Raw genomic sequence first — 17010 nt, forward strand, 5'->3', positions numbered from 1 at the left:
GATGGGATAATGACAAAAAGGCAAGTAAAATCCCGACATTTCTCGAAGGAGAAGTTCTGGTAGCCTACCTAGAGATGGCGGACGAAGATAAGACAGATTACTCTATTTTGTGAGAGCATTGATGGCAGAATTTCGAACAAAAGAAACGCGTTTTCAGGTAATGAGAGAGTTCGAACGCCGCAGGCTTTTGCCGGGAGAACCCCCACGTGTTTTTTTGTATAACCTTAAGAGACTACTTGAAATAGCCATGCCAGAGTTAACTGGGGAGGCGAAGGAACAAATGTTACTCCATCACTTCATTGACGGTCTCCCAACGGAAATTGCCAAACTAATGTGATCTTCGCCAGCTGATATCACGACTACCAAAGATGCTTTAGCAAAAGCACGCTTGCTCATGATGAACAATGAACAGTTACCTGAGGAAGCAGCACATCTTACCACTTCGTCAGTTACTGGCAGTACTCCTGGTTTACAGAAACTAGAAGAGATGATACTTGATATTGGTGCCAGACTTGATTCATTAGAAAGTGACAGCCGAGACACTAGTATTGCTGCAGTCAGATATCAGAATAAACCGAAAAAGGCAACCAATATCCATTCCCAGCAATGCTACAGGTGTCAACGATTTGGGCACATTGCAAAGAATTGCCGTACTACCTTTCAATGTTTTAACTGTGGTAAAATACGGTCACACAAATGCCCAGTGTTGGGGAAACGCCACCCGGTCGTCTCTACAGGCCAGGGAGGCGACCGGAAGTAATACACTTGGCCTCGACATTGGATATGCCTGTAAATATTAAACAACTCTCAAAAATATCAGGAAAAATACGAGATATTCACTGTGCTATTTTATTAGACAGTGGTTCTTCTGTATCGTTAATTAGTCAACACTTGCTTGAACAAGCGGCTTGAGTTATAACTCAATAGCACCCCCTATAAATGTTATCACAGCTTCCTGCAATGAGATGGAATTATGCAACACTACCATTGTACCTCTTCATATAGGTACATTGTCTGTGACACATGCGATGTATGTTGCCCCTCAACTGGTTGCACCTGTCATTTTGGGTACTGATTTCTTGGCCAAATTCAATGTCTGTTTAGACTACAAAACAAAATCTGTTACTGTCAATGGTACAACTGTAGTTCCAAATGTGACTACGGGGAGAACACAACATCGTCAAAGAAAAAGCTATGGGAAAACTCCTACCACACAGCTGCTATTTTATCAGGAGACGAAGATGATACTGAAAATTGTGCCATACCACGTTTCACTCATCCAGGTAAATCTACACTACCTGCCTCTTCTGATGCATACATGGATATAATTAAGGAATATAAATCCCTGTTTTGCTCTGTTCCAGGAAAAACCGACGCAATATACCATCATATTCCGACGGGGAACTCTAAACCAATACGTGTCCCTCCAAGACGAATACCAGTGCACTATAAGGAAGAGGGTTCAACAACAAATTGCTGAAATGTTACAACAAGGCATTATACAAGAAAGTAGTAGCCCTTGCTGGCACCCTGTGTATTCGTGCCGAAGCGAAATGGTGAAATAAGAATTTGTATTGACTATCGCGAACTCAACAAACGACTGAAAAAAAAATAGCTATCCCTTACCTTTACCCGATGAAGTACAAGATCATTTAGGGAATGCACAAGTATTTACTAAGTTGGACTGCCGGAAAGGGTTTTGGCAAGTCCCTATCACACCTGAAGACCAAGCAAAAACAGCCTTTTCACCAGGCCCAGGTATGGGGTTATTCGAATTTCTCCGATTACCTTTTGGTCTTACAGGGTCACCTGGAACATTTCAGCGGTTAATGGACCGTGTACTTCGGGGGTTACTTTTCGCAATGGTTTATGTAGATGATATTTTGGTATATTCTAGTGATGAAAGAAGCCACAAACAACACTTCAGACAAGTTTTTTCAGAGATTAGTAGATTATGGTCTTACCTTGCATGGAGAAAAATGTGCTATTGGGGTGCAAAGAAGTTTCCTACCTTGGTCACACCTTTACAAAACACGGTATGATACCAGATCCCAATAAAGTGAAAGCTATTCAGAATTGGCCAACCCCCTCTTCGGTTACAGAGGTGCAGAGGTTTCTGGGGTTGGCTTCATATTACCGAAGATATATAAAAAATTTTGCTAACATCGCCTCTCCCTCTATCATCTTACTAATAAAGGTGTAACATTCCAATGGACAAATCCTTGTCAAGAAGCCTTCACCACACTTAAAATCTGCTTAATTTCTCAACCTATTTTAAAATGTCCTGACTTCTCCTTACCATTTACACTATATACCGATGCTAGTGACTCAGGGTTAGGAGCTGTATTACAACAAGGACCTAACGTTATCGCTTATAGTAGTCGGTCGCTGAAGCCAGCCGAAAAAAATTACAGCGTCATCGAAAAAGAGTGTTTAGCTCTGGTTTATGCTATTAAGTACTTTAAACACTACCTCTTGGGGCATTGTTTCACTGTGTATACAGATCACAACCCACTACAGTGGTTGTCTGCAAGGAAGATGGAAGGAAAGTTAAGCCGTTGGGCTTTGCAACTTCAAGAGTTTGAATTTAAAAATTCTTTATAGAAAAGGTACCCACATGCAAATGCTGATGCTTTGTCACGGCAACCATGTACAGCTGCTACAAAAGTCATTTGTGGACCTAGTGAAAGTGAACTGATTAAGGAACAGACTAATGATCCAATTCTAGCAAAAATCATTTCATACATCAAGACAAAAACGGTAACAAAAAACCTCAAGGTACAGAATGTAAACACCCACATACAGAAGGTGGCTTCAACTATGGCCCCAACTCAAGTTACAGAATGGTGTTTCTTTATCGCTGTATTATTAAACCTGTTAGTAAAGAGCAGCGTCTAGTGCCAATAGCACCATTAAGTCTCAAAGCACTTATCTACAACAATTTCATGATGCTCCTTTAGGTGCTCATCAAGGGTATATGAAAACATTACTGCGATTACAAAAAAATGTGTACTGGGTTGGAATGGCAACAGATGCTCAAAATTACTGCGACTCTTGTGATGCTTGCAATCAAGCAAAACCAGCACTACCCCAGCCGGTCCCATTGGTAAATATGCCTATGGGTAAACCTTGGGAGATGTTAGGAGTGGATATTCTAAAAGTACCTATGTCATGTCAGGGCAATTCTTATATCTTAGTTATACAAACTACTTCACTAAATGGCCTGTGGCCATTCCCCTGAAAGATCAAACAGCAGAAGGTACAGTTTAAAGCTCTCGTTGAAACCTTTAGTATTTATGGCATACCTACTTATATTCATTCTGATCAGGGAGCTAATTTTGAGAGCACACTTTTAAAAGAGACATGCCGGGCTTTTGGAATTCATAAATCACGAACCACACCCTATCATCCCCAAGGTGATGGTTTAGTGGAGCGCACCAATTGCTCCTTATTGCAGATGTTAAGGACATATTGTGTTAAATCCAGTGATTGGGAGAAATGGCTGCCTCTTCTCCTATATGCCTACCGATCCTCAACGCACACATCTACTAAATGCTCACCATATCTTTTAATGTTTGGTAGAGAACCCACACTTCCATCTGATTTACCTGGACTATCCACAGACACTTATGTTTATTCTAAACAACTCCAACGTCAGTTAAGTCAGATGTATGAATTAGTTGAACTGCACCTTATAGATGCAGCATCTACTCAGAAGAAGACATATGACACTCGGGCTCATACTAGGTCACCATTACAAGTGGGTAATCATGTTTGGTTATCCAAACCAACAGCTGGAAAGCTCTGTTCAAGATGGGAGAGTGGATGGACAGTTTTGGAACACAATTCAGGTCAACCAACTGTCATAATTGCACACTCAGATGGACGAAAGAAGACAGTTCATATAAATCGTTTACGGCTCCATACTCTTAGACCAGTTCCTAAAGGAATGCCACGGCATTCTCCGACATATTGGCAGCCACCTTCTTTTGAACATTCTGTTTTGTGAGTCTGAAGATGAATTATCTAACAATTACCCATTAGAAGAACCTTCCACTTCTCGACCTACCCGCACACGCAGAGTTCCGGATAGATATGCCCCCTATGTCACATTGTCGCTCGAGACGAGCTCTTGAAGAGAGGGGGTTATGTAGGATAGTAATTAACATTAATTAACATCAATTAACATGATAGTTAATAAACGAGAGCACATGTTTGTTTAGAACTGATTGTTTTTGTAAATTGTTTTTGTTGAGGAATATTATATTACACTATTATAATCAACAATAAACTCTTGTGTACTTCCTCTAGGATCAGCAAACATCTCTACATTTAGCATCAAAAGGGGGTTACTATGATATCGTACAGCTACTGTTAAACTCCAATGCAGATCCCAATATTTTTGATGAGGTCAGTGTATTTTTGTTTGTAGAGACTACTAGATGTTAGTAGATTTTAATCAGTATTAATAGATATAGAATGTTATGGGTGTGGCTGTTAGAAATTTCTACATTAACTTGTTGTTCAAATTTTTGTAAGTAAAGGATTAAGAAAGATAGTCAGTGTCAGGTATTAGTAGGTGTGGCCTGTTTATAATAGTAGTAGATATCATCTTGATATTCACAGAGGTCCCACTAGTATGATGTGCATTTGTGTCAAACTGTTCTTATGAATAGAAGTTGTATCATCAACATTATACTATACTTTTTATAATGTTACTAGACTTGCACCAAAAAATATAAAGCTTAAACCCTTGAGTGTAGGAAGAACAGCCAGTATGAGCCATACTTCTCTATTATTCTATGAAACTACTTGAAATTTCCAGCTTTCAATAATAGAGGAAACAACTGCAATAACCAATACATCTAAAAGCATCTTAAGACAATTTTTTATAATGTTTAATTTTAATATGTGGTCCATTTTATTATTGGTATACATTCTATAATTAATGCTATTATAATCAACAATAAACTCTTGTGTTCTTCCTCTAGTATCAGCAAACATCTCTACATTTAGCAGCAAATGGGGTTTACTATGATATCGTACAGCTACTGTTAAACTCCAATGCAGATCCCAATATTTGTGACAGGGTCAGTGTATATGTTTTGTAGAGACTACTAGATGTTAGTAGATTTAAATCAGTATTTAATAGATATATAGTGTTATGGGTGTGGCTGTTAGAAATTTTCTACATGACTTGTTGTTCAATTTTTTGTTAGTAAAGGATTAACAAAGATAGTCAGTGTCAGTATTAGTAGGTGTGGCCTGTTATAATAGTAGTATATATCATCTTGATATTCACAGAGGTCCCACTAGTATGATATGCATTTGTGTCAAAGCGTTCTTATGAATAGAAGTTATATCATCAGCATTATATTTATATTTTTTTACAATGTTACTAGACTTGTACCAAGAAAATTTAAGCTTAAACCCTTGAGTGTAGGAAGAACAGCCAATAGTGAGACATTCTTCTCTATTATTCTATGATAACTACTTGAAATTTCCAGATTTCAATAATAGAGAAAACAAATGAATTTAATGTACTCTTTCCATGAACACAATTATTCAACCTGAGCATGTTCTACTTGAAGACCAAGTGTTAAGTAATTTAACCTGAAAACAGAAAATGTTTCTTTAAATGTAGTCTCTTCAACTATTAATTATAAGACTTCTCTATTATTCTATGATAACTACTTGAAATTTCCAGCTTTCAATAATAGAGAAAACAAATGTAATACCAATACATCCAAAAGCATCTTAATATAATTTTTATAATGTTTAATTTTAATATGTGGTCCATTTTATTATTGGTATACATTCTATAATCAATGCTATTATAATCAACAATAAACTCTTGTGTTCTTCCTCTAGCATCAGCAAACATCTCTACATTTAGCATCAAATGGGGGTTACTATGATATCGTACAGCTACTGTTAAACTCCAAAGCAGATCCCAATATTTGTGACAGGGTCAGTGTATATTGTTTTGTAGAGACTATTAGATGTTAGTAGATTTAAATCAGTATTTAATAGAGATAGAATGTTATGGGTGTGGCTGTTACAAATTTCTACATTGACTTGTTGTTCAAATTTTTGTTAGTAAAGGATTAAGAAAGATAGTCAGTGTCAGGTATTAGTAGGTGTGGCCTGTTATAATAGTAGTAGATATCATCTTGATATTCACAGAGGTCCCACTAAAATATGATGTGCATTTGTGTCAAACTGTTCTTATGAATAGAAGTTATATCATCAGCATTATACTATACTTTTTATAATGTTACTAGACTTGCACCAAAAAAATTTAAAGCTTAAACCCTTGAGTGTAGGAAAGAACAGCCAATAGTGAGACATTCTACTCTATTATTCTATGATACTACTTGAAAGACCAAGTGTTAAGTAATTTAACCTGAAGACAGAAAATATTTCTTTAAATGTAGTCTCTTCAACTATTAATGATAAGACTTCTCTATTATTCTATGATAACTACTTGAAACTTCCAGCTTTCAATAATAAAGAAAACAACTGCAATACCAATACATCCCAAAGCATCTTAAGACAATTTTTTATAATTTTAATTTTAATATGTGGTCCATTTTTTTTATTGATATATATTCTATAATTAATTCTATTATAATCACAATAAACTCTTGTGTTCTTCCTCTAGAATCAGCAAACATCTCTACATTTAGCATCAAATGAGGGTTACTGTGATATCGTACAGCTACTGTTAAACTCCAAAGCAGATCTCAATATTTGTGACAGGGTCAGTGTATATTGTTTGTAGAGACTACTAGATGTTAGTAGATTTAAATCATATTTAATAGATATAGAATGTTATGGGTGTGGCTGTTAGAAATTTCTACATTGACTTGTTGTTCAAATTTTTGTTAGTAAAGGATTAAGAAAGATAGTCAGTGTCAGGTATTAGTAGGTGTGACCTGTTATAATAGTAGTACATTTAGTCACTAGATGTTAAACCTCTCTATATCCTGAATATATTAACATGTAACAGACATTGCTATTCTAATAAACTTATGGTCACATTGATAAGACATAGTTACCCCTTAATCCTGATGGACAAAGAGTAATGTCATGGAGCAATGTGCCTTATCGGTGGTGGTGTGATTAACACATCTAAATTACCTATGGTTCCTAATATAACTAGACCCCCTCCCCATAACAATTAAACTAGATGGCATACTTGGACATATATTGCAATTGGTTGCCAAGAGCTTGAGATTATTGAAGAATAATCTCTTTGCAGTGTTCCTGTTTTCTTCTGAAACAAGCATGTAGTATTTTGGAATTTTTACTTTAATTAAGTGTTACACTATAATAAATACTTATTTGAAGTAATTATTATTTATGTGACAATTAATTTACTGATAATGTTAGGTCACAGTTACAGTATAAGACAGAAGTCTTTTTGCTAGTATAATACTACAAGGAGCTCTTTCAGATGTAGGTTTTAAAATTGGTACACCAGTTGCTACACAAGTGTTAGATAGTACAGACCTCCTGTTTAAATTAATTGATCTGTGCTTTCTATAGTACAGTCTCTTACCATCTGAAATGAAATTAATTATTAATAATTATTTAGTACTGAATATGTACACATATTTTTGTATCTTACATAACTATGACAGGAGATTTCCAAAGCAAGTAATAAACAAGCTAAACCAACACAGAAATCTTTCATCTTTAGATGACAAGCTGTAATTTATGTCTACATAACTTAAAACAATGGCTATAGTCCCAAAAGTGCACCTATATCTTTTGTTGTTTTTAGTGTTTTCCATTAGAATAGCACGACTTTACTAACATAAGAACAGTTTAAACCAATGTGTTCTTATTTGTTCTAAATAATTTGTCCTAAACCTTTTAGTGGTAACATTGCTGTATGAAGAAGGAGCGACAAAAGTATTTTTAGTGCCATTTTCGTCGAAAAATAACTAATTTAAAAGTGAATGTCATTATTATAAACTTTTTAAAAATAGAATATAAAGAAAATATATAGTCAATGTGTTGATAAATAAAAATAACACTAATATCTTTATAGAGTAATACAATAGAGGTAAGAGTGTGTCCAGTTTACAATGTCAGGTAATAAAATTAATTGATTTTTTTTGGACATGGAATGCGTTTTCGAATGTTCATTCAGTTCTATGGGATCACGTGATCCGTTTCCCAATCCCAGTTATGTAGTCTATACTATCTATGAATATACTAAGTTGACATAGAATACATTAGATACACCCATTATCTGTTCTGTTATTAAAGAAAAAATAATATACAATAATCAATCAAGACAGGAAACTGTTTGTTAGTTATTATACAAAATAATTTTATGATACATTTATAAAGGTCATTTTATTTTATATAGTAGTGACAAACATATAACTTCCATAATATATTACAATGAAACATCCATAGAACATTTTTCTCAGTGATTATAATACTTAGAAACCCTATACCTTTTAAATGTAGTCCTAAAGACAAATTTGAATATTTATATCATGTTAATAGAATTGATAATCATTATAAGTGTGATAAGATTGTGACATAAATGATCTAGTTTTATTATTAATTACAATGTTTATAATAAATTGAGAGTCATTTAATATCTTACTTTTTGTCTCTCTGTCATTGGTCAAGTTTTGACATAAAAATACAATAGTTATGATTATCTGTATTGATGACTGTTATATGACTATATAGTTTATTGTATGATAGTTCCTGTGCTTTTATAATTAAATAACTTTTCCTCTTTTGTTTCTAGTATGGACGAACACCAGCACATTATGCAGCAGAGAATGGTCATTTTGATGCTCTAAGGTTATTAATTACAGTGGGACAAGCTGACATAAATGTTACAGATGAAGTAAGTCATATTATAGTTACTTATGAATTATTCCTTTGAAGTATGACATTTATATTCTCTTCAATATTGATATCAACCTCTCTCATAACAGACTGTCCAATATTTTGATAACATGTTTTTGTCAAAAGATGTTCCAAGAACAATAGTCCCAAATCAAAATTTGATTTTTGCCTACAATATGTCAGACATAGCCTATTCTCATTACATCAAACAATTACAATATTTATTAATAGTCAATTAATTAATGGTCATGAAAATTAATACATACCAAATTTAGCATGTTCTATGTGATCTTTGTTTAGTACTTCTTGGTATAACTTTGTACTATGATGATGACATCACTATGTGTCATACAGGTTAATAATGACAGTGTGAATGTATGGTTAGTTTATTTGGGTTTAGAAGGTTTTAGGGTTCAGGGTGCTTCTTAGTGCAACTTGTAACTTATACTATGATGATGACATCAATATGTGTCATGTCATGATGATGTCATCATATTCAAATAATACCAAGAACCACCTCCTTTATTAGCCCTCTCACATATATACACATGCACATAAAAACTTGTCTATACTCTTGTGATTTACCTGTCTGTTTGTGGCTTCAGTAGTTTTATAAGACTATTTTATAACAAACTCTGCGTTGTTTTTCCTCATAATTAGGCAATAGCATTCTTAGGAACTTTCATATATTCTGAATAGATTACCAGCTTCCAGTGGAAGTACATTAACATGTGGACAACCCCATTTTCATATAAAACCATAGTTCACATGATCTATTGGACAAATAGTGAATTTGGTCATATCTGGTTCCTTAAAAATATCCTACTGTGTAAAACCTGTAATAATTAAGTAACATGGACTGACATTTCCATAGTATTATTCCTTGTCTCCTTTATATGTATTATTAGTATAAATGATAAATTATATTACATGAATTAATGATTCAATTCTACTTGACTATGTCCTATATCAGTGACTGTCACTGATACGATCTGTTTACATGAGATTAATTTATACATAAACTAAATATAAAGTATAGAAATTCCTTTCATCACTAAACACCTGGCTATCAGGCTAATAATTAACATTGGTATTACCTATCACTATAAGTAAGATATAAGGAGTAATGGCTGTGCTTATTAGAAATTTCTATGTTGATTTGTCCTTTTAAATTTTTATTTTAGTGCAGGATTAATAAGGATAGTTATTGAGAGCAATCAGTAGGTGTGGCCTGTTATAATAGTACATTTTCTTACTGATTTTAGTTTACTAAGTTGGCAATTGATAGATATTACTGAACAACATCGACATTATAATAGTTGTTGTCATAGCAACTGTTACTATGATAAAATACTATTGATAATTTAAAGTATATCAATTATAAATAGATAAGTTTATGTTTTTTTGTATGTTTTAGTGTAAAGACACAATTATTAACATTATTAATGGTTATCACTAACAATATTCACAATATGGGATGTACCTCTTATTAACACTCATAACTCACTCTATGGGCAAGGGTTACATTGCTTTGTCAGTCTGTCTGTCATTGTGTCTGTCTGTTCCAAAACACAATCAATATGGTAGAGTTTCTCAGAAAATTACTACTGTGAATAATATAAAATTAACTACTTTTTCAATGTGTGAATTTTCTAAAAATGCTTCATTCTCAAGTTGCAGCAATCTTTAACTTACTTTCTTCTGCTACGATCTTGGTGTCCATGCTTTATTTGATGAATAATTATAGTTATCACGTGATCAATAACTTGCACATGTAAGTGACTTGGTCAAGGAGTTTTCTCGAGTGTCCTATCCACTTACATATTTTGGTTTAGTGAAGAGTATAGTAAGTGTTGCAAAATCTAAGTCTATAAACATACAGTTTTAGAAAAAGAACAAAGCCTCGTTGAAGTGCTACTTGACTTTTAATGTCACACTCATTAGTGCTCGTCATAGCCTGTAGTAGATGAGGGTGTAATATCTTTTTGCACTATTAACATTTCTATGACCAGTAATAGCTATGACATTCTGCTCTTCAATAGTTTAAAAATCTGGTGCAAGAAAATGATTAATAAAATCTTATGTTCAACTTGTACATGCACTTATGTCATAAATAAAGTACTTTGAGTAACAGAACTGAGAATTACATTCAACTGCATTTCTGTTTTAACCTACGAAAATATTACAATGCACAATGAATATAATTAATAAGCAGTTTTAAGGCTTCCTACCACCTTAATAACGTTATAACAACCACATGTAGACAATATCACAATGTAAAAATTGTTTAGTAAGTAAAGTCATCAGCAAAAATAAACAGGTCAGGTCAGTATTACGTTATATAATATAGTAGACCATAGACCTAAGCTTGGTTACTAATTTAAAGAGAGGCAATTATCTGTCATTACAAGCAAATTAACTGACTACTTGACCTTTAATATAGTCAGTGTTAATGTTAAGGTATAGAGTCTCTGAATGTCTTACTCAGTATTATGTCCCATAGGCCTTGATTGATACCAGCAACCTGTAGTCCATCTATTGATGTTGCTACACTATATTAGGTATATAGGCAGAGCTGTAGATGCTTCAACACATCACTGCAATAAATGTTTTCATTTCATCAGAAAACTGGAATTGCCTTCAAGAATGAGGTCAACCATTTGCATATAGCAGTAGATCATACATTAAATGATTAAAAGTGAATTCTTTATATTTTCACAAATAACAAACTACATCACTGCTATTTGGTCATGTTACATACATGTGGTAAATCACAATATTACATTTTTATGATCTTTTAAACATAACACTTGAATCAAACAATAGGCATATATGAAGCAAGCACAGACTAATATCTGAATGTATTGTTTCAAATTCTAGGATTTTGTCCTTGTTTCTATGTATATAACTACACTGATATATCTATCATGTGTATTATGCTTTTCTTTGCTTTAACATACAATATAACACATTATTGATTTATATAATCAATATTTTTAAGGAAATTAACATTCAAAAACATTATTGTATCTTTTTCATTTGTTGCTCTATTAGGAGATTATATAACATATGTATCTATTATACATGTATAATCTAGATTGTATTAATAAATATAATTATACTTTTTATTCTTTACAGAATGGGGACTCTCTATTACATCTTGCTTGTGCTAATGGTAATTAGACATAATTTCATATCTACTTCACACTGGAAAAGTCGATCCACTTGCTCATAACAAGCATTGGAATACACCACTAGATGACGTCCGACTGCATGATCAAAACAGACTTGAAATATTGAAGATGTTTGAACCATTTGAGAGGAAGTCGTCAAGACTTTCCAGTTGATTCATATAGAAAAAGTGTTTTTTTTGTGGAAACCTGACAGCTGAAAGTTTTAGTCATTATCCCAATGCATTATATATCGTGCTGATAAACCTGCTGATTATCACTACAACCCTTCTCAATGTGTTGAAGGTGTGCAATTTGGAAACTGCCGGTATTAACTATCATAATGTTCGTATCATGAAGTTGGCAATATTGTTCTTTATGATTTTGCTGGTCATCAAGAATATTATAGTAGTCATGCAGCTGTACTGGAGAATCTTATGTTAAGAACTCCTGCAGTTTTTACAATAGTTGATAGATTCAAAAAAGGTTTGATTACTTCAAGAAGCAGTTGTATTACTGTTTAACTTTATTGAAAATGTTTGTGCAAATTTAACTAAATCTTCTCAAGTGATTGTCGGTGGAAGTTATGCTGATCAATTTACCAACAGTTATGATGAATTCAAGTTGTCTGTCGATTAGGGTTGTTAATGATGCCATTTCGTAAACAAGAGTATCGAGGTTTTTGTTTCCATGGAATGTCATCGTCCAGTGGAAAGGATTCCCTGAATTCATTGTTCACCTTCGTGAAAGTTGTAAGGCTGTTGTTGATAAGTCTGATCGCATTAGTTATTATTGCCATGTCCATTATGCCTCCCTCCAAAAGCTACAGAAAGTAGCTATTAGCATTAATGAGCTTATTGAAAGCCTAAAAGCTCTTGATGATCCTTCCCTTCCTTCAGATGAAGCAGTTTTGGTTGACTACTTGTCAATTCTCAGTGACAAAGGTCTTGTTCTGTTTCTGAGAAAAAAAATAGTGTCTAATAGTTGGATTGTAGTCAACAAATCAAGCCTCCTTCTGAAGTTAATGGTGTTCTTTTTAATAAGAACATCAAGCGTCTTCCTATACCAACCTCTAGCAACACTACTGCATTGTTCATGTTACTGTTTTTACCAAAAGCTGTTTCCAACATACGATACAAGTATGCTTATTGATTTTTTGAAAAGCATGGATTTTTGTCATGTTTTTCAATTCAGAAACAGTGAATACTATTACAACCAACCTTTCTTCATCAGATCACATATCTAATGCTGACATTCTTTTCTTTCCCAGCTCTTGTTGCCACTGAGCCTCCTTCAGATTTAAATGAACATTTCAAAAAGTGGTTTGTTGGTGCTTTGTATTGTCCTAATCCATCACAATTCCTCTCTGTTCGCTATTCCTTACCATTCTTTTACTTCGATTAGCATATTCTGATTATTGCCCTATCTATAATCCTATAGCTGGTGAATTAGAGTCTCTTATACAAATACAGCAGTTGAATCGTTATTGTACAGTCTGGAAGAATGGTATTTATTGGAATTATATCAATGATGTATAGTGGAAGTGACAGATAATAATAGATGTGTCACTGTATTTGTTTTCCAACAAAAAAGGAGTTGAAAGTCAAAAGATAATATGTTGCTCTATTATAAAACTGATTCTTTTCTCTTCAAAAGCAGTTTTGTCCATGTAAAAATTGAAGAGTACATCATTCCTTCTGGATCTTTAGCTGACATTCATAGTAAGGGGATTTCAAAACGAACACTTTATCCAGTAAGAGCTGTGGCCCAAGGATGTTAGTTAACAAGGAAATTCTTGACCAGAATGGAGTTCAAGGCAATGTCAAACACATTTGTCCATATGAGCCATACATCTTCCTTGCACCAGCAGTCATCCTGCTTTATTCTCTATTAGTAAAGCCAATCAAGTTATCCCAGAGATATTTCTTCAACATATAAAAGAATTTACTCCAAGTATAACGTCGTGTTATAATACATCCAAAGAATACACCTATCTGATGTCGCCAGTCATCTCAATGGCTATAGCTTTTTCATTGGACAAAATCCTTGGTAAGTTAGCAAGCACTATATTAAACGTAATACATGTCTTCATTATTACATGTTATATGAGCCTATATATCTTTATATGTCAACACAGTTAATTACTTTAATTGATATGTTATGATTTTCCTGTAGTCTATTCATTTCAAATATGTATTTAATTAAATTTTAGGACCTCATGACTCAATCTTTAACATGTGATGAGATACTAAGTATCTCAAAAGATCGCCTTCAATCTACAAATATTTCAACTCTAAAAGGTTTGATTATATCTAAGAAAACCTTATATAGACTGTATTTTGTTCATATGTTTTACTTTTTGATCATTTTTTAATTAATTAGGAAAAGCTCCCGAAAAATGACCTCCTAATGCTAATGGTCAGGATTTGTAACAGATGGTACAATTATTGGTGTTCTTCTTAAAAATTAAAAACGGAGAATCTGGACTCTTTGAATAGTTCTAATCAATATGATGATGTCAAACTTTCCAAAGTGCTACACACTTTGGATGGAGAGAATGACTAAACCTGTTACTTGGAATACCATTTTAGAAGTAATAGGAAGTCCCACTATCCAAAATGAATCAGTTGTGATGGAGATAGAGAAGTTTTAGAATGTGAGTACTTATACAATATTCTCAGTAATTGTACTTTTGTTTAACTTTGTATGTATGGCTTCACTTAAAATGCATGGTATTTACATAAGAAAACACAAATTTTATGATAGCTAATAAGAGAAATTGATTAATAGTGATAGATTACTTATCATTGCCTTTGTAAACTAGTAATCATTATAGGTATTGTTACTATTATTTATGTAGCCCAAACAAAGGGAAGTAGTGACATTTGTGATGATGATCTAATGGAGTTATTGACACTACTGGTAAGATATTGTTAAAATGTACTGGTTTCATTATAGATCTTCCACATATAGTGATGACTTAGCAATTACACTCAACCAACATACTTTTAGCTGATAATGCATATACTTCAAATATATAATGTATCTAGTAGTTGGTTTTTAATAAAACAATATATTCTTTATACTAATGATTGTCTGCAACATTTTAAGTTTAAATTTAGTTATTAGATGTAGTATATTTAAGTTTATCAATTTTCTAATCCACTCTAGTGTCAACATAATAATAGCACATATATTATACTAATATATTCTATATTTATTGTTATGTTATAATTTTATAGCAACACAAACAGACAAAAACACAATTGAGCAGCAAAATGATGGTAAGTTAATATTAATTAACTTGTACATGATTACACAATGATTCCTAAATATATACTAATTACTTTATGCTTTTCACAATATAGATGTTGATAAAAGTGTTAGTGAGTTTATTAGAGATGAGAATAACACTGATAGTGATAAGTTTGTTATTACTAAAATTGATGGAATGATGATGTCTAATTATTATTTATTTTCTTGTGTGTAATTGAATCAGATATAGAGTATTAAGTTGGCACAAGGTTTGATAAATAGCTATCTGTATTAAGGTGTATAACTATCTTATAGGATGTTAAATTGGCTTTATTCTTGAAAATGTTGGTCAACAGCTTATCAATCAGCCTGTATTCAGTTTTCCTTCTTAGAACAATATAGTATAATTAACTTGTTGACCTTCAGCTGACAAATTCAAAATAATATAATATATGACACAAAGTTAATTCAACATTTAACCTTATCTGGTTGTATCACTATTGCTGTCGAAGATGAAGCTAATTTTAGAATAACTGAATTACCAAGTTCTGTTTCCATTGAAAAAGATAGAATTTAGTGTATTAAACCTCCCATGTGGTTCTGAAATAGTTATTCACCTTATTTCAAGCAATCTGATTGGTCAATTACTCACAAAGGTGGTAGAAGCATTTGAATTTTTTGTAATCATCAAAACCACAGAACTAATAATTATAAATATAGCAATATTTAGCATGTAAAATTCACAGGAAGATATTTCATATTTACCATATATACATTGATATATACGTGTTCATTTTTATATTACATTTTGTAGGAGGTGTGGCACAAACAGACAAGAAGACAATTGATGAACCAAACTGATGGTAAGTTAACTTATCCATCCATATTAATTAATTTGTACATGATTACTATATATTATGATTCCTACATGACTACTACTTTATTCCATTCCTAATATAGGTATTAATAAAAATGAGTCTATTGTTTAGGACATTAACACTGTCAATGGTAAGTCTATAATTGTAGTTAACAAATCAAGTCTCCTTAGTTATTCAGATGTACTGTATTAAGTTTAGTAATTTTTTGATCCACTTTAGTGTCAACATAATAATAGTACATATATTATACTAATATATTATATGTTTATTTTATGTTATAATTTTATAGAAGATGTAATACAAACAGACAAGACACCAATTGAGCACAAAGTGATGGTAAGTTAATATTACTTAACCTGTACATGATTACATAATGATTATTAAATAAATAATTAAATATTTTATTATATCCTTCACAATATAGATATGAATGAAAGTGTTAATGAGTCTATTACTAAGGACAATAACACTGTTAGTGGTAAGTTCATCATGACTATAATTAGTGATAAGATGATATACATTATTAATTCTATCAAGTAAGCTTGTGCATATTTCATTCTAATATAGTGACTATTATTAAGTTTAGCAATTTTTCTGAGCACACCCATATTAACTAGATAGTTTTTATCATAGCATTAAAAATATTAGAGATTATTACAATAGTATTAAATTACTAGTTACTTTATGTCCTTCATTTACAGCAGTTGACCTAGAAGATAAAAATGTAAAACTATCATTGACTGTTTTTGACAGTAGTATTGATAGTAATATATATAACAGCTTATGTCATTAACACATAATAGAGACAACATCACCTCCAATGT

At 32.6% G+C, this 17010-nt stretch overlaps 1 protein-coding gene across 1 annotated transcript; it reads left to right on the plus strand.

Moving 5' to 3' along the window:
• Positions 1-397: 397 nt before the first annotated feature.
• LOC121391183 (ankyrin repeat domain-containing protein 1-like) lies at positions 398-8881 on the plus strand (the record flags this gene model as incomplete). Its single annotated transcript, XM_041522892.1, has 6 exons — positions 398-583; positions 2605-2778; positions 4312-4410; positions 5872-5970; positions 6665-6763; positions 8780-8881. Coding segments are annotated over exons 1-6 (759 nt in total), but the record flags the coding sequence as incomplete, so codon positions are not given.
• Between the last annotated feature and the right edge of the window lie 8129 nt (positions 8882-17010).

The sequence above is a fragment of the Gigantopelta aegis genome, unplaced genomic scaffold (assembly GCF_016097555.1).
Source record: "Gigantopelta aegis isolate Gae_Host unplaced genomic scaffold, Gae_host_genome ctg1889_pilon_pilon, whole genome shotgun sequence".
NCBI classification, from domain to species: Eukaryota; Metazoa; Mollusca; class Gastropoda; order Neomphalida; family Peltospiridae; genus Gigantopelta; species Gigantopelta aegis.